At 39.1% G+C, this 19,544-nt stretch overlaps 1 protein-coding gene across 1 annotated transcript in view; it reads left to right on the top strand.

The window, feature by feature from the left end:
* Positions 1-19,544, top strand: part of PHF20L1 (PHD finger protein 20 like 1) — a 61,442-nt gene that overhangs the window by 30,408 nt on the left and 11,490 nt on the right. The window contains exons 13-18 of the mRNA XM_040585355.1: positions 6,250-6,468; positions 6,662-6,719; positions 8,009-8,124; positions 14,938-15,102; positions 15,497-15,678; positions 17,601-17,700. Of these exons, the coding sequence (XP_040441289.1) occupies positions 6,250-6,468; positions 6,662-6,719; positions 8,009-8,124; positions 14,938-15,102; positions 15,497-15,678; positions 17,601-17,700 (840 nt within the window). The remainder of the gene's footprint in view (positions 1-6,249; positions 6,469-6,661; positions 6,720-8,008; positions 8,125-14,937; positions 15,103-15,496; positions 15,679-17,600; positions 17,701-19,544) is intronic.

Here is a 19,544-nt window from a genome sequence, read left to right as displayed (position 1 = left end):
GAATAGCTGCAGTGCTCAGTAGGTCAGTGAAGCATTTGCTTACTATGTACAGCCCCTTCTTGAGTGTCTCCCCACACACGCTCCCACTGAAGTTGTAAGGTGATTGCTTCGTTGAGTTGTACAATAGCTATTTAACCTGCTGTAGCAAAAGCTAGGTAGGATTCTTGGATCAATATTGCATAGATAAAAATAGATGATTATAATTGTTCTTAAAAAAAGTACCTCTTAGACTAGTTTGTTAAAAGTGCTACAGGAATTTCTAATGAGCTGCCACTTAAGCTTTTGAAAATTACTTAATTTCTCAAGTGAAACCATGTGACAGTCTTCATTTGTGTTCGATACATTGCATAGCAGTAGAATAGCAGATTCCTGGAAAATTACTTATGTAAAAATCCTTTTATTTCAAGTCTTCTGCCACTAAGAAGTGCTTTTGGGAGATACATATTTGCCCACTCACAGAACAAGATCGTAACAGCTTCAGCTTCTGTCTGTTTCTTGTTTGTTAGAACTCATTTCAGTTACTAGGAATTTAACTTCTGGCTTTTCTGATATATTTCTTGGATCATTTAATGTATAGTTGGTAATGCTAACAGGTATTTATTTTGTTGCCTGCTTCCGTCCCAGGACTGACTTGGAGTCTAAGTGAGCTGGTTCAAAACCCAGCATCCATGAGTGGACTTCCAGCTGTTGATTTGTTGAGCTGAGTCTAATTAAAGAAATATGTTTCATTTTTAGCCACCTTTATGTCTCAAAAATACTTGACCTCTCCACACATTTTGTGTCAGGGGGAGCCATTCCCTGACAAAATTGTCTGGTATTACTACTTGAGTCCAGAAGATGGGAGCACTTGCAACCTGTGCTAGAGGGTATAGTTTATACTGTTTTTAAAGCTTAATGGAGCTTTTTTTGGATGTACATAATTTTAAGAGTTACAAGCTCTCAAGGAACTGATTTGCCAGCTACATTTTTGTCTTCTGGGTTTTTTCCTTCTGGACAGATCTGTGTTTTGTTCCTAATTTTCATGTATTAGAGTTTTCCTCCCTGCTATCCAACAGAATTCTTGTCATGAGTTTTCATACTGACTTTTTGTCCAAATGTTCTGTTTTCAGAAGTATACAGTCCAGCATCCACTTGAACAGTATAAGCTTTGTGGGCATAAAGACTGATCTAAGTAGTTTGATATCCTTAATTCAGAGATCTCATAGAAAGTTTTTGGACCTAGCTGCCTCTGTCAGTAGTATCTCTAGGACTCTGTAACTGAAGGCACCTAAGTCCTATAGATGATCCTTAGATGATATTTCAGGTCCATTCCAACTCAAACCGTTCTGTGGTTATGTGAAGTTCATAGATCTTTTGTGTTCATCTCAAGCTTCCAACTGAAACTTCTGCTGTTTTCCCTGCTTTAGAAGGCATCTTTTGCTTTTGAAATAGCACAGTTCTCAGCTCATGTTATTAAGCACACATAATTACACCGAATTCTCCCATGCTTCAGGAGAATTAATAGAATCCACTCTATCACTACTTCTCCTTTTCTAATTAATCTATTTAAACAATAGTAAGCTACTATATAGAGGGGAGGCACCCAAAGCTTTCCTTTCTCATTCTTGTAGATGTTTGAAATTATTGAGAAAAGTTAATTTGCATTATGCAGGAGCCATCTGCCTGCCTAAGTGTAATTTCATATATTGTGTTTTTTAGTGTGTGTATTGTGACTCTATACATTGCCATTTGAGAACTATGGTGTAAAATCCAGACTATTCTGTAACTGTTTTTTTCAGTCTGAAAGGACTTACAATCTAAATCCTTTTATGATATTTCTGCTGCTTAGTTTTTATTGATGCAGTTTGGACAGATCTGGTGTTCTAGATTTTGACAACACTATGGAATTTGCAAAGTGCACTTAAATTTGACCTGCTATCTTGTAATCTTTGAAGTAAAAAACTGTAGATAGTTTAAAAAATTATGGAGGTAATGGAAGTATTTAGCCTGAAACAGCTTATTATGATCACCAGCCCTTTTGTAAAAGAACTGTACTGGTTTAGACCCAAAGATGCACTTTGTGGATTTGGAAGTTTAGACATCTGATGGAGGCTCTCAGCTGAGTCAATTGAAAAAATAATTTTATGTTGTTGAAAATGATGCATTTTAATTACTTCTTTATTCAAAAGATGCTAATCTGGCGTTTTTCATAGGGGAGGGGTGAGGTGCACTGAAGTGCAGAAGCACAAACGGCAACTCATACTATTAACACATAGTTCTCAAAAATCATTGCTCAAAATGAACAACTTCTCATTTTGTAAAGGCAACACCAAAGCACTGTGATCCATTCCTTCAGTCCACAGGCTACATGGGAGTACTGTTCCCGTTAGTAGACACTGGTACACTACCAGTTAATTACTGAACAGAGGTATTGCTTTGCCTGTACTGTTGTATGGTCCTACTTGTGATCACCTGATACTGTACACACTTAAGTAAGAATTCTCCTTGCTTTCATTGTGTCAGACTGCTTAAAATGTAGATAACTGACCTTTTTGTCACTTAGCCTGTCATAGACTTTAAATTCACAGTCAGTAATTTTCCACTTCTGACTACATGAAGTTCAGATCTATCTGTAGTTGTAATTTTCTTTAAATTTGTGATCATTTTTCTTGGTTTCTGTAACTCTACTCCATTTGTATTATTTTGTTAGATACTGAGCAAACAATTTCAGCAAACAGTCTGGGTTTTAATATTTAGGTAAAGAAAATACTGTTACATGTAGTAATATAACAATATTATCATTAGCTATTATTTCCTGTTCTGTTCAGTCTAGATGATTTTGCTTGGTAGTGCAACATTACAGTAACTATATGGGACGAATATGCACTTACGCTAAAAGAAAAAAGTATACTTTTACGTAATTCTGTTGGCAAGATTTACTGAAGCAGGAACAAGAAATGGATGACGTACAAAATTTTCAGAGAATGAGACAGGTCACTTTTTAATAAACTCTTGCCAGTGTTACTGTTTGCCCTGCTTTTAAGAGATATCTATGTTCTAGCGAACTAAAACTCTTGTTACTTTGGAGCTGTTTTATTCCAAACATCTACTGACAGGTTTAGTCCCTAATTTGAGTGTCTGCCGTTCACGTCTCTGCCCTAAAGTTCCCAGCTGATTCTTGGGTAGTTAGCTGAAGGCAAGCAAGAACCTTCCATGTCCTTATCCTTCCTAGAGAGATTGTTTTGCTCAGGATCTGGTATTAATTTTTAATATGTATTGAAAGTGCATTTAGATGTAAAATTCGTCCTATGCACTGGGAATTCAGAACACAAAATTAATTATGATAGAACCATGAATTATGCTGGTCATGTTAGGATGTAAATTGTATATTAATGCAGATGAGGGTATTTCTGTTATTAGGAAGGCTGAACCACGGAAATCCATGGAATAGAATATCACGAACAAAATAAGTTGCTTCACATTGGTACAGTTTTTTTTCATTTGCTGAACTGAAATAAGCAGTGCCACTAAAACCCCATCTGTGCCACTCTAGCATCCTGTTCTGTGCCAGTGCTGCCGTGAGGGGGGTTTGGGTCACTTTACCGTGGCAGAGCAGGAGAGGTAGTATTGGAAATATGTCATGAACCAGACTGGAAACTGCTGTGGCTTGTATTGTATTTGTTTTTAATCTGAAATCAAGTCTTCTGCTGATAAAATTGATCTTAGAACAGTGACATATTCAGTAGTTTATCAAGTCTAATCTCTAGGCATCTTTCTGTCTGCTGAGTGTTAATCGCAGACCTCCCACGTTTCACTGTGTGGGAGGTGGCTGACTAGACTCTTCAACAGGAATAAAATTGCATTTAAAAGTAACAGTTAATAAAATAGATGGTAATATTTCCATAAAGGAAATTTCTTATAAACTAGTATTTTTCTTGCTGTATTTGGTACTTGCCCTTCAGACTGTGATTGTCTAATTCAGTGATTACTTGTAAGGTGTAGTGATGGCATAGCTGAAAACTAGACTTTGCAAACCATAACACTTTATTTAGGATTTGAGAATTTAGGATTCTCAATCTAGAATGATTTCTCATTAATAACAGTAAAAGCCAAGAGTAACACTGCAGTGTATGCAGGCATAATATAATTTCTTTTTTCAGGTTACTATAGAAAAACAGTCTAGAGAGCTCTGTCACTGAGATGGGTATCTGTGTGACTATGGCAGATGTCTGCCAGTCTTAAGGGTTCTCTCAAACAGTTAAGTTACTGGCTGATTACCTTGCCAGATGTGCTTCTGTTGAAAATTATTGATACCGAAGTTTGTGTTGTGGCTGTCAACATTGGAGCATGTTTGAATGTCTGAGGTCAGGATTTTCTTCTGAATAATGAAGCTTAAATACTAATTAATCTAATATTGAGACTAGATTTCTCTTGAGATTGTTTGGAGGGGGTATTCTCACATCTTTTCATCAAAATGGCAGTGACCTAACCAATTTACGTGCGTTTGGGTGATCCTTTTGTGCTCTTTTTAGAAACAAGACAAGATGTTGATAGCATAATGATGTGGAGAATGTCGCTTTTCTCTTTTACTGAGGTGCTAAAATATACTCATTGCTCCACAGATGGCAAAGCAGTTCAGTCCTGTAGCAGACAAATGTTAATTAGGAAACCCAAGAAAAGAGTCATTTGGGTAGTGTTTTGTGTTGATGATCAGTATCCCAGCAAGCTAAGTCCACTTGAAATACAGACAAAGGTGAGAGCTTGGATAGTAGATCAGTCTTGAAAGGATGATGGTCTTAGGTGAGATAGTTGATTTGAGGTAGTAGAAAGGCTCAGGTGGCTTCAGCTGTGCTCATGCAGATTGTGTTAGAAGCTGGCACAGCGAACTGAGCGGCTGCTGCTGGCTGGATTGCGTGGTGTGGTGATATCGGGTCATCTTGCAGCTGGGAACATCTGGTATTTAGAAGTGCTGTGTGGTGTGGCAGGTGATGTACCACTTCCTATTGCTCTTGCTGCCCCTGCGGCTTTCTCACTCTCTGGCATCTTGATGGTTTTCCTGAGAATGTTACCCAGGAGCTGAAGCTTTGTGTAACTTGTATGTTGTGTCGTAGTAAAATTGGCTTGGTCTGTCCAAGCCTGGAAGGTGGCCTTACAAAGTCAGCTCTGAAACGTTCTTGCTTTTCCCCAGAATCCTTTTATGACTGATGAATTCACTAAATTATCTTAACACTGCTTTTCAAAGGCTTTTTATTGTTTTATTACCGAGTATTGAAAAAAAGAAGGGGGGGGGGGGGGTAGCTCAAAAACTCATTCCAGATCAGCTTCATATTTTGTCTTATTTAGTATCTTGATCACTAGCAGGTATTTTTGAGGCTTTTTGTTGTTGTAACACAAGAGTGTCTTGTTACATGCTGATACTTTTGTTGGGCTTATGTGGTGAGAGGCACCAAAGATGACTGGTGCCTCCAGGTGTTTGCAGCTGGCATTGAAAAACCTGAACCCCTTATGACACTGCAGAGCTGCATCCTCTGCATGGTCCTGAAGTGTCCTCAATGTCTGATGAAGACTAGGCTTTCCTAATTACATTTAAACGAAGCTTAAAGCTCTCACAATATTACCAAACACAGTAATAGAGGGTTTTGAGTGACCTTGATAATGTTCTTTATAAATAACTTTTTTTCTAGTTTGATTATTTGAAAATTCCATTGTCCTATTTCACTATAAATATGAGCAATGAAAATTAGAATTTGAGTTTAGTTTTTGCCATTTTATTTCTTAATTTGCATCAGATGAAGATTAAATAACAAATATTTCACTAAAACTTTTCTGAATAGTGCAAGGTAAGAGTTGTCAGTATATGCTGCTGAGTTCTACACAAATTATCACAGTGTTTTGCATGTAATTCAACTGTGGATTAAATACACATATGAAAGACAGTGAATGATTTAATTATTATTAAAATAAATGAAAAATACAATTAGCAGAAGTGTAAATTTTATGCATACCACGAAAAATGTTCCAGAGTTTAGTTTCTCTGTTCACACAACGAACAGAGAAGTTGAGTGCAAATTGCATAACAGGGAAGCAAACCTTCTGTGGCATGTATTGTCTTGTATGTAAGACTAAGACCTAGGCATTCATATGCAGTAATTATTTTGTTAAATGTGATGATATTATTACCAATACTTGAGATTTCAGTGATCTGACCCAGCCAGTGATCTGGCTGCAATCCTTATGGAATGCCTAGTAAATCTGTCTTCTTGTTTTCAGCACCCTCGTCCCATGTACATGCCTTGCATCTGGAAATGCCTTTAACCAATAGTCTAAAGTTACCCAAAGGGAATAGTAAAAAAAAGAGGTCTTCCACATCAGTGAGCTCTGAAGGGACAGAGATACAGTGCTCTGTGCCCATAAAGGAGAAATGTTTTGAGAGTCTGAAGGAGAAAATATTAAAGAACGTGATTGAGAAGGACAAGCATTCAGAAGTTGGTAAACTACAATACTTTTTGTTCCCAGTGATTTAGACAATAAAAATAATTGTAAAGTGACATTAAAAATAATTCTATTATATGTATGTTTCTTCTGTACCATTAGGACTTTATACAGTCTAATGACTTTTATAAGAAAGTCGGTCATCAGCCAAAAATTGCTCTTATGATGTATATTCTTCTTCAATTTGCAGGTGCAGTGAGAATGGAAAGAAAAGGAAAACTGGAAGACAAAGGTGCTTCAACATATGGTATGTACAGAACAATAATATTTTTAGGAAAAAAGGAAAAGATCTCTAACACTTGATTTCTCTAAAGAGCAAATGTAAGAGTGTAATATATTTCCTGGGCCCACCTGCACTTCTTTTGTTTGTTTAGTTCTTAAAAACAGTTCTTATATATATGACAATTTTGTAGTAGAAGAGTAGTTTTATTAGAGAAAATGAACATGCCCGTAGCAATGATTTGGAATAATCCAGAAGTTCCTACTAGAGGCCTTTAAAAAAAAAAAAACAACCCACCAAAAAAAGGTGGTATTGTTTGTTTTTTAGTTGAATTACTGACAGTGCCTCTATGTCCTTGTACTGACAGATTTGGCAGGGGAGGAGAAAACAGTTAAGTGTTCCTAGGAAAACATGTGGTAATTCTTGAACAAAAATATGATTTAAGAGAGCTTTGGATGATTAAGAGTGCTTTGGTTTTATCCTATGTTTAAAAAAAAAATATGTTAGAAGTGGATAAGAATTCATAAGCAATCCTGCCTTATTTTTCCAGGAGGTAAGAGTTCTTTTTCTGTATTCCCCAAGAAGATAACAAGATAACAAGAAGACTCCAGTCTGTGTGCAGGAAATAATCCTTAAACACTGACTTTAAGGATTTGATTTCTGTAACAAGTCAATTTCCTCATTATTTATCTCACTGCTGATTACTCAGTATTTTGTCTGGGGAGAATTTTTCTGAAACAAAAGCACTTGTCCTCATGCATATACCAACAGTAGTTAGAACTGTAGTATAAAAAAATGTATCGGAGATTTTGGTCAGAATCAGTTTTCTGCAAGGAAAACCGTTGCCGTGCAGTAGAAAGTGCTAACAGCATCAGCAGTTTTTTGATACTAAAACTTCTTTCAAATTATTTTCTGTAGGCCTAATGTATGTTTTTTAAGATAGCTTTATCTTTTTAGCTTGAAATGTTGCAGTTTTGAAAACTTTTTCTCTTGCTCAAACCTTTTTATCCTGAACTGTAAGTAAAATAGATGTTATGAGCTCTTTCAATAACACCACTTGTTGTGCGTGCTTTGCTGTATCTTCTGCTACACTATCTCATTTGGAAATACACAAAATGGTAAAATGTTAATTTTTGAGAGAGATTACTTTGAGTCATTCTACAATTAATAAGAGACATGCCCAAGATATCAAGTGAAATGACTGGTTCATTTTGATTTGTCTAGGCAACTGGAATACTTGATTTTGAATGTCACGTTTAGGTTAAGCCAGATGAAGCAAGCAATTTGGAATGGTACTGCTGTTTTAAAATTATTAATTTTTATTTCAGGTAAAAAGAAAGAAAAGGAAAAGGAGAGAAAAGAGAAAAAAGAGAAAGATCATAAATCAAAACAGAAAAAGAAGAAGAAAAAAAAGAAGAAATCTAAACAGCATGGTAAGTTCAACTTGCTTATTTAAAAAAACAAAGGAAAAGTAAAACCACTGTATTTCTGGCTTTAGATACTAAGATTTGTTTCTAAATAATATGAATGTCAAATTAAATAACTGTCAAAAAAAAGTTTTGGCCTTTAAATATTGAAAGGACACTTAGGTCTATGACGTCTTTTTAGTGTTTATAACTTGCCTTTTCTTGATAGACTTAGATGTTTTTTCTTACCTCAGAAGATATGCTTGCTCTTCTCATCTCTTCAAATTCTTCATTTGAAGCTCTGTATACACATCCTACCTATTTTGCTTGGACATTAAAATTATTCTAGTATCACGACTGTTGCTCAGTTTCAGTGGTTTACTGTATAAAATGCAGCCCCTCCTTAGCAGTTAACCTTTAACAGCTGTGTTTTGCGTCTCTGTTGAAACAAAGTCTGTTGTCTTGACAGTGGTGATACCATCTTATTTCCCTATTCTGATTCTTTGATTGTATCACTCACCTTTTTGTTCTGTTATTTTCATTCCCTAGAGGGACAAAAATAATTTGTTCTTTAGATGTGAGGCTCTAGGTAGCTTGTGCATTTTAACAAAACAACCCTTTCAAACCACTTTGCTTATTTCTTCTTGTTGGAGAAGTACTCCTGTAAGTGTGTGTTAAAGCTTTAGCGCCATCCCTTCTGTAACGCTTCTTAGCATGATTTCTGTGGAAAAACTGGACAGTATTTGGGTTGGTTTGTGTGTTTGTTTATAATAAGATTACTATCCTGCTGACCAGTACAGTTTTACTGTTTCTTTGTGTTTCTTCCCCTTTTCCACATGCTTTTTCTGTTTTAATCTCCCATGAAATCACAGTACAGGCTCCTTCGTTTACCTTTTCTTGCACAGTGCAGTTTTAGTTGCAGCGTTATGGTAATAAAAATAACAGCATGGGCAAATGCAGACTCATTCTGTCTCTTCTTCTTGCCAAAGACTGAAAATTTTTTGTGTACTATGCCTGCTTCAGAAAGTGTTTCCAGACTTAAAATAATGCTACTTATTTTTGTATTGCTGCTGGTATTATTATTATTTTTTTGAAAACATCTTTAAGTATTCAAAAACTTCAAAATGAGAACATAGGCTGTCCTTCCTATGCCTATCAGATTGAGTTTACTTTCATGTGCTTTGAGAGTGTACTTTAGTAGATATCAGTCATAATAACTTGTACATAATACATAACCATTTGATTAAAATTTCGTAAAATGTGAGAAGGTGAAAATGTAAAACCTATCAAAGAATTTTCTAGAAATTTTTCCTCGAGGAGCATGTAGGAAACCCCTGTGCATTAAAAGGGGCTTCTGACCACAGACATTTAAAGATGCCTTGTTGATGTCTAGAGTGATGTGTTTGCCCGTCAAGAATTTGTGCTATAACGTGAAAATGCTCCTAAATCATGCAGTGCTTGAATGTGAACTGCAGCAACCTAGGTTTCATGTACTTCACCTTCTTTATATTGGAGTAATGTAATTGTTAACTATAACCTTTGAATGCTTATTTTACTTATAAGTTATTGAGAGCTTTTTACTTGCTCTGGGAGGACTTCGAAGTATTTGCAAGAAGATACTGGTAAATGCTTAGTATACAAGACCCTAAGCAGTCCTAGCCACTTCATCTGTGATGAAACATCGATGATGAAACGTGGCAGAGTGAGTTAATACTCTCCATGGGTTGCATTTTTAGGAAGATGTTCAAAAGTAATGTGTCATCACCTTGGGTACAGCAACATCCCCGGCAGCATTCTCAGTGCCGTTTGATATTTATAGCTCTTCTATCCTTTGAATATATGACACTTGAGTGTTGTTGTAAAAGTGTCTGAAAAAGAACTTGCATAGAAATAAGCAAAACAGTGATTTGAAGTATTTGAAAAAAGATCTTTTGAGCAGAGCTAGTTTTAATAGGTAACAAGCTACAGATTTTAAATAAGGTCAGAACTAGAAATGTTTATTTTGTAATGGCGAAACATTGGTATAGTATATCCCTGAGCCTTCTGTTTCATGTATTTACAAAAAAAGAGGTAAATAGAGAAGTTATGTGTCATACTTGGTGTTAAATTCTAGAATTTAGAAGAATCATCAGAAAAAGCTGTAGTGCACAATTTAGAAGGTTTGGGAGGAGTTGGTCAGACTGGTGGCTCTTACCTGAGCCTGTGATACTTGGGTGTTTCGTGAAGCACTTACTTGAGAGCAGAGAGTCTAAGGCTTTGTGCTGTCTGGTCTGCACTTGGTTCTCTGGTTTCATACAGCTCCGACATGCAATGGGTTCTGAAAACCTTGTTCACTTTTCAGTGATTCAAACAGAGTATCTCTTGCAAATTAACATCAGAGCTGTGTTCTTGCACCCGGTACTGTTTTTTGGTTTTATCTTGTTGAGGTCATAAGGTGGTTTGTTGTGGGTTGTTTTTTTTCATTTGGTTTTTTTTTGTTTGTTTGTTTGTTTTTCCCAATTCTTTTTATTGCTTTGGTCTTTTTGCCAGCTTGTCTTGAAACAGAAGCTTGGCAGAGGTACCATGATTAAGTTCTAACTTCTAGGGGTTATATCCAATGCTTGTAAATATTAGGAGAAAATGATATAACTCCCAATGCCCTGACAAATAAAAATCTGAAATCCAGATGTAAAAGTTGAGCTTTTTATTCTTTGCAAATTCATCTTGTGAAACTCTGTTTCTAGTAATCCAGAGGTACTCTGCCTGATTTTTTTATTTTTTTTTAACTGGGAGGAAAAAAGAAAAATGCTTCATCAGATTCTGACTTTGGTGTCTGACCCTGAAAAAGCCCATTGAAAAAAGATCTGTCAAAAGAAGCTGTTTTCTCTTTCTCCAGGACTAGCTCACCCTACTCAGGGCATGGGCAGAAATGAAAGGGTGTGAGGTATGATCTGTTCCTTTGGAATCAAATTGAGGCATCTTGGGGAAGAACAGAGAGCAGATAAGTTTTGTGCAAGGCTTTAAAACAAACAAAAAAACCCCAGCAAAACATACTTTTTTGTGTGTACTCTGGGCATATACGCATGATTGACTGTTGATATAAAATCCATATAACACAGAAGGTAGGTAATTTCTGTTAATTATACTGTTCCGTTACAGTGAGGTTGACAGCAATACAACATGAAGTAATCAACTCAACTACTCATTGAGTTGACTCCCTTGCAGTGAATATACTTAGAAAATATGGTAGATAAGTCTTTTTGACAGAAGGAGAAAGTAAATAGGAACAGTGGCTTTATGGAAAGTATTTAGGAGAAAAGCATATTGTGGAACCCATTGCAAGAAAACTGTTGATAAAGGTGGTAGGGGGAATGCTTCCTACAGAAGGATGAGTGTGGAAATCTGATTACTCATATTCAGAGTAATAAGTTTTAAAAGGAGTAAATGGATAGCTACTCTTAATTACCATTTGACCCACATAAAGACATGGACCTGCTCAGGTGGGTCCAGAGGAGGGCCACAAAGATGATCAGGGGCTGGAACACCTTCTGTGTGAGGACAGGCTGTTCAGCCTAGAAAAGAGGCTCTGGGAAGGCCTTACAGCAGCCTTCTAGTACTTAAACGGGGCATACAGGAGGGGTGGGGAGGGACTATTGGGGAGTGTAGTGGTAGGATGAGGGGTGACAGTTTTAAACTGAAAGAGTGTAGTTTTAGATTAGATGTTAGGAAGAAATTCTTCACTATGAATCACTTCACTCCGGTGCTGAGGCACTAGACCAGGCTGCCCATGGAAGCTGTGGGTGCCCCATCCCTGGCAGGGCTCAAGGCCAGGCTGGACGGGGCTGGGAGCAACCTGGGCTGGTGGGGGGTGTCCCTGCCCATGGCAGGGGGTGGGAACTCAGTGACTTTTAAGATCCCTTCCAACCTGCCTGGGACAGTCTCACCAGTCACTATGATTAAGGATAGACTTGCAAATACATTCCTTGACACTGTTGCAAGTAGTATATGTTGGAGGAAAATATATCATGCTGGTATCAATATAAATGTCAATTCTCCTGTATTACCAGCAGGCAGAAGTGCACAGTGCTGTCTGTGCTGGTGTTTGTGCTCTGACAGCCTCATCCTGCTCCCTTCTTTGGCTGAGCAGGAAGGAGGGTCTACTAGTGAGAATATACGGGTCTTTATACGTATGTACAGTGTGCATCCCTCCAGCAGCTAGGCTCAGACACTGTTTGCCCGGCACCCGCCTCTGGATCTCAGTCCGTACATGGACGTATGAGCCCTTGGGGCCACAGCCCCACTGCGGTACAGACTGTCTCACTCGTGGGTATGCTCCCAGAGATGGCCAGGACTCCCCAGGTTTCCATAGCCCCCCTTAGAGAGGGACCCACACCCAGAGCTGGCCCTTGCAGACCCGCTCCCCCCTTGCTCCAGGCTACCACAACTGCTCACCAGCTGGCCTGGCTTGATCTCTGCTAACAACCTGACACCTGCGCTGGCTCCAGGTGCTGCAGCAAGCACTTACAGGCCTCTGTGACCAGAGATCCCTTGCAAGGTGGCTGGCACTTCAGTCACTCCAGTCATTCCACGTGCTGTCCCCACAGACACGTGGGCCCTTTGACCTGTGGTATAACTCCATTTCCTGGGACTCAGACCCCCATGTAAACATCTGCACGCTGAATAGAGTGCCTCTCACCTGGGTAAGAGTTAGAGATGGGTTTCAGTAAGAATCACAGAATGGGTGAGGTTGGAAGGGACCTCTGGAGGTACTCTGGTCCAATCCTGCTGCCCAAGCAGGGCTACCTAGAGCTGATTGCCCTGGACTGGGTCCAGACAACTCTTAAGTATCTCCAAGGAGGGAGACTCCACCACCTCTGCCAGCACAGCTAGGATAAACTGTGCTGATCAGACACAGGGCATGGCCCGACAAGTATACTGACCAGCAAACTATTTATGCACAACTAGCCCTTCTTATCCCCTTATTCCTGTTCTCTCCATGCTTGTTGCTCCCCAGATCACTTAGGTCCATCCATTTTCCCTACCTTTTGTTCCTTCCCTGAACGTTCCGTAAGTCTTCTGCAATCCCCAAATTATTTTTTCCTACATCCCACAGTGTGCCCCACTCCTGGGCTGCAGCTGCCCTTAGTCCAAAAGGTGACCCAAAGAGCTGCTCTGGGTAACACAGAATCACAGAATGGTCAGGGTTGGAAGAGACCTAGAGATAGTCTAGTTCAACCCCACTGCTAAAGCAGGTTCACTAAGAGCAGGTTGCACGGAATTGCATCCTGGCAGGTTTCGAATGTCTCCAGAGAAGGAGACCTCACAGCCTCTCTGGGCAGCCTGTGCCAGGGCTTTGTCACCCTCAAGGTGAAGAAGTTCTTCCTCATACTCAGATGGAACTTCATATGCTGCAGTTTGTGGCCGTTGCCCCTTGTCCTATTGCTGGGCACCACTGAAAAGAGCCTGGTCCCAGTCTCTGAACACATGCCCTTTTGTAGACGTTGATAAGTTCCCCCCGCAGTCTCCTCCAGGCTAAACAGCCCCCGCTCTCTCAGCCTTTCCTCAGAAGGGAGATGCTCCAGCCCCCTCATCTTTGCAGCCCACTGCTGGACCCTCTCCAGCAGTTCCCTGTCTCTCTTGAACTGGGGAGCCCAGCACTGGACACAGCACTCCAGATGCAGCCTCACCAGGGCAGAGCAGAGGGGGAGGACAACCTCCCTCGACCTGCTGGCCACGCTCCTCCTCATGCACCCCAGGGTCCCACTGGCCTTCTTGGCCCCACGGGCACGCTGCTGGCCCATGGGCAACCTGCTGCCCCCCAGAACTCCCAGGTCCCTCTCTGCAAAGGTGCCCCCCAGCAGGTCACCCCCAGTCTGTACTGGTGCGTGGGGCTGTCCCTCCCCAGGGCAGGACCCTACTCTGGCCTGTGTTGAACTTCACTGGGCTCCTCTCTGCCCAACTGTCCAGCCTGCCCAGGTCTCGCAGAACGGCAGCGCAGCCTCCTGGGGTACCGACCGCTCCTCCCGGTTTTGTATCACCAGCAAACCTGCTGAGGGTGCCTCTGTCCCTTCCTCCAGGTCACTGGTGAATAAGCTGGGCAGGACTGGAGCCAGCGCTGACCCCTGGGGAACGCCGCTGGCTGCATGTTGTGTTGGGTTTCAGGCCTGGATGGTGGGGATGATGGTGCTGCTGGGAGCAGCCTGGGCAGGGTGTGTTTGTTGTTTGCCCGCTCATCATGCTTCTCTGGGCTTCTGAGGGCATCTCCTTTTGGGATGCTTCTAGGCCCGTCCCGGGAGCCACTGGCTCATCAATGGATGATGGCTTCTGGGATGGGCGTGAAAACATCCTAGGATGGTTGATGGTTTTCTCTGGGCTCCCTGTGCTCACCTGCAGGTATAGAGACAAGCTTTCATTGCTTTTTATCACAGGACTGTCTGCAGGTACTTCTAGGTAGCAATGTTGGTACTGCTACGAACAGACCTAAGGCAAACAGCTGTCAGCAGCATCTCAAGGGTGGCAGATGGTACAGGATGATTTGTGGAAAAAGATGACTGTGTAACGTTCTAGGAAAACTTTTGTCTCTGTATATTCAGGGATGGGGGGAGGAAGTGGTTAAATGGGTAATGCTTGTCTTAGCTATTAAACTTTGTTATGTTTGTTACTGGATTTTTTTTTTAATAAAATATCTTTATGAAGAGCTTTTGCCATTTCATATTTACAGTTTCATCATCCTATTACCTCAGTGTTGATATTCTTTACTTCTGAACTTCATATCGTAGTATACTTAAATGTTATTCGTTTTTTTTCTTTGGCATTTGTCATAAACTTTACTTCTGTAACAGCAACTTATTTTCTTTTTAGATTATTCAGATTATGAAGATAGTTCTGTTGAGTTCTTGGACAGATGCTCCTCTCCATTAACAAGGTCTTCGGGGAGCTCTCTGACTTTGCGCAGCATGTTCTCAGAGAAGAATACATCATACCAGTATCCAAGAGCTATCTTGTCTGTTGACCTTAGTGGAGAAAGTACGTTGGCTGACAGCAACTTAAAGTTTGTTTGTTTAATTCTTTAAGAAAGATAATTTTGAAGGAAATGCCTTGGTTTATGTTTGGGAATGTAGCTATAAATATGGTGACTGATTTATACTTCATCTATTTAAATCCAAATGTTTACACTCCCCAAGCTGTTCTGCATTGTACTTCCTTTGGTTAAGCGTCGCTACTCTGATTCTGAGGAGATCACATTAAAGGCATTTTGCAGATTTCATAAAGAAATCTCATATTTCAGCAGTGTCTTTGAGAGTGCTTTATTTTTTTTCCTATACGCAGGTTAAGATTTTTTAACTGCCCTAATACCCTATATTTCTGTAAGGTATTGTATGTCTGCACACACAATTTCACATGTATTTATTTTTACTAGACCTTTCAGATGTGGAGTTCTTGGATGATTCCTCTACAGAGAGTTTGTTACTTAGTGGTGATGAATACAATCAGGATTTTGATTCAACTAACTTTGAGGAGTCTCAGGATGAAGATGATGCTCTCAATGAAATTGTTAGATGCATTTGTGAACTGGATGAAGAAAATGGCTTTATGATTCAGGTAAAGAAATTGGGGGGGGGGATATATATTTTTACATGTGAATGTCTTGCTTGTGAAAGTGCCCTTTTGATGTGTGGGAGACCAACATTACATAGAGTGGTAAATAAAGCAAACAATAACAAAATATTTCTATGTTCTGCCCTTGGCATGGCTCTGTTTGGTATATGCAGAACTGTTACTCTAGGATGGGGTTTCTCTAACAGTTTGATATGTAGAGCAGGTTTGTAAGGGAAGTTAACTTTTTTCTTTATAGCCAGTTTATAATTTGGAATGAAGTATCCTTTCCTGCACACAAATGATTGCTTCTGTCCACAGACCATCCTGATTATACGAGCCCTTCTGGTTTAGCCCTTGTGGTTTGCAGTACCAGTTGTAGAAACCATTCTGCTCACTGTAGATGTACCCCAGCTGTATGCGAGACCTCTGCTATACAGACGTTAATGTCGTCAGTAACTGCGGGGGGTGTGTGATGGGCTTGCTTCATCTATAGAATAGCACTTCTCAAACTAGGTATCGCTAGCTTGTTTTAGAAACTACTAAGAATTTAAATCTTACTTGGTACTTAAAAAAGGGAAGAAGAGTATATGGTGTCTGCACAGCATTTAGGTGCTGACAGATCGCAACTCCTGCTGCTTATCTATCTGTACTCCAGTGAGGGGAGCATTTCCCATCTAGTAATGCTAATTTAAAGTCTTTATCTCTGGGAATTCATAATAATACCGCAATTAGATCAGATGCCAGCAACAGTGAGGAAGAAAGTTGTGATAAACTTTAACAAAGCCATGAACTTCCTATGGTTTTTTTTCCCCACTCAAAAACGAGGTTTGTATTCAACTGTTAAGGTGGTGCAGTTTCTGTTGAAAATATGGAACCTTTTTAGTTGAGATTTGAAGGAAGCAAGTGTGGCTGTCTTGTGTTAGTGGACTTAATCTTTTGTAAATGACAGGAAGACCTGAAAAGGAAGGACCCAAAAACTGTCCCTGGGAACATGCTGAAAAGCAGTGTTTTGTTAAAGGAATTAAGCAGGAGTTCAGCTATGGTAATACTGTGGGGAAAAAGGGGCTGGTATAGAAATCTTTGGAGAGAGGAGAGAAAATTGTAGCCATAGCAGTATGACAAGAGGAAAGGTGACTTCAGTGTTTTGAATAGATGCATGCTCAAAAGCATGTCAAAGCGAAGAGGAGAGACTTTCAGCAGTAAAACAGCATATATTTAGAGCACAGGCAAATGATGAGTTGAGAAAAGGAAATGTATGTTTGAGTGGTAGTTTCCTGCCTGTTGCTGGAGTCCAGTGACAGCCTGATTTTTTCCTCCACATGCCTTGTCTCACTGAGAGCAACCAGCTTGCTCTTTCTAGGCCCTCATGTCTTACCACTTCTATTTTGCTCTCCTATTCTCTTGTTTCTCCTCTTTCATTTTCTCTTCATTTTCTTTTTCTTTTAGATTTTCCATTGGTGCGATATTAAAAACACATCTTTCTAGCGCACTGGAGAGATGCTTTGTAAATATAAATAATTAAACTGAAGAGTTTTCTACTTTTCACTGTTATGCTGTAATGTATTACATTATCTTTCTACTTTACTGTAATATTATACTCCTGTCTTACGTTTCAGTTCTAAATATTTAGGTGCTAAAATACTGAATGTTGTAATAAAATATTATTAAATATTACATCTTCACTTTTTTTTTTTCCCAGTCTGGAATTTGTGGTTGAGGTAACTTTCAGAACTAGACCTCTTTTTTAGCTTGGTGTCTTTGCCTACCCAAACACAAATTGCCCAACTATAATAATATTACTCAAACCAGCTATTTAAGTTAAACTGCTGTTCTCTGCATTTTAACGATACAAGAAATAGCTTCTGACGTTTTGAATCTACTTATCTCAGTTTTAGTTTTTGCTTTTGTGTTTTTTCTGATGTCAGTGTGAAGAGTGCTTGTGCTGGCAGCACAGTGTATGCATGGGACTGTTGGAGGACAGCATTCCAGAGCAGTACATCTGTTATATCTGCAGAGATCCACCAGGTATGGGTGAACCACCTTTATCTGCAGCTGTCTGCTTGGGGTTGTTGAGCAGAGATGTTATGCATTGCTTAAATTGTTAAAGCTTTTTCTGTTTTGTGTTGTGTTACACTTCTTCGGGGCAAGCGATTCTAAGTTTGGCTCTGAGCAGACACTTAGTTTCCTGTAAGTAATGTCTTGTTCAACTATGCTAGATCTTAGTAGTGATCTTAATTACCCTCATTTTAGTTGTTGAAACTTAATTCCCCCAATACCTTAGCGCTTTTTCATGTCAGTGTAATCTGAAAAGCCTTTCCAAACAAATCATTCTTGTACAGCGGTCTGTTTTGCCTATATTTTGAATCACATCTGTTCATTTAAATATTGGAGTTTTTTTAAAGAAAAAGGGCTCATTACTACAGTGCCCTCGAATATGCTGTGGATGTCATTTCATTTTAATTGCAATTTTATGATGTTTGCATTTTTCCAGAGTTGTAAATAAAGGTGTGGAACTGAATATGTAAAATATGAAAAAATCTAGCACTTCCTATGGTAAACAGTAGTGCACAAATGACGTATCGTGAACTTGAGATTGTTAGGATAAGTTTGAAATGGTAAGAATTAGGAAGAGTCCATTTACTTTCAAATGGCATGCGTTTGTTTAGTAAGATTGTGATTTAAAAAATGAATACGTCCATAAACCCATTTTTCTTAGCAGTTACTTGGAAAAAAACCTATGCGATTTGGAACAAACTTCTTAGTATTGTTCATGACAATTGGTACAAACACATATAACATCTCTTCTGGGGAAATATCCAGCAGTCCAGTTCTTTCAAAAGGGGAATGAGATTGCGTGCCCAAATTTACTTTCATTCAGAATTTAAGAAACAAAATCTGAAAACTGTTGGCAGGGGTATGAAATAGCACAGTTTTTATTAGTTAGTTTGGAGAAGAAAATTTAGGAAAAGAGAGCTGGAAAGATGTGACTCTTTCCATCTGCCTCAATCTTAATCTAAATTGATGCTATAGTGTCTTGTTTGATAGTTCTGTGTGGTGTACTCTTTGAGCAGTCAAGCTTTTTCTTATTAAAACCAACTAATTTGTCTTGTGTTCTTTCCCTGTGCTATACTAGGTACTTAGATATCCCCTGCTATGCAGAGACTGTGTCCCTAATTTTTATCTTCTCTCCCTTACTAACCATTACTTCTTTTCTTACTGTCAGGAGAAAAAGGTCATTCACAATGTCAGTATTTTAAAGTGTATTGGGATAATGGGCAGAAAGGAGATAGACAGGGTATTCTCCTGAAAGGTATGAAGGGCTTCCATCAACCCATTCTTTGTTCTGTATATGATGATAGTCTGATATGAAATTGAGTGTAAGATATTGCGGTCAGTCTGTTTGTCTGGGTTCCTCACTGTAAACAATAGTACTGGAATAATTAGCATTATAGATTTCTAGTTTTGGGGGTTTTTGATTATTTTTTTTAAAATATTTTTTAAGTTTCTATAGAAGCATTAGCTAAATATACTCCTTCATGCCTGTTGGGTTAAGACTGTAGTTGTTACCATAGCATGGGAGAGCAAAGGCCCACTCACATCAATATTCTGTCTAGTAGTGTCTCTTAAAAGGCACCTCAAAGGAGAGTGTAAGAACTCTGCTGTCAGATAACTCTGAAATGTCTACTGTTCATGACGCCTTCTCCTGCCTTCTAATAAATAGGTATTGACTTCGGTATTGAAGCAAAATATTTGTCTTTTAAAAACAAACTAGGTGTTTTGAATATGTCCATGTAAGATCCACTCTCTAACGTGTCTCTTGGTAATTTAGATTTTTTTTTTGTTTTTTTCTTTTTAAGGTAAGCTGCAGT

This window comes from Falco naumanni, chromosome 3 (genome assembly GCF_017639655.2).
Source record: "Falco naumanni isolate bFalNau1 chromosome 3, bFalNau1.pat, whole genome shotgun sequence".
Taxonomy (NCBI): Eukaryota; Metazoa; Chordata; class Aves; order Falconiformes; family Falconidae; genus Falco; species Falco naumanni.
The sequence above is the reverse complement of the archived record's forward strand: the minus strand, read 5'-3'. Positions and strand labels throughout refer to the sequence as shown.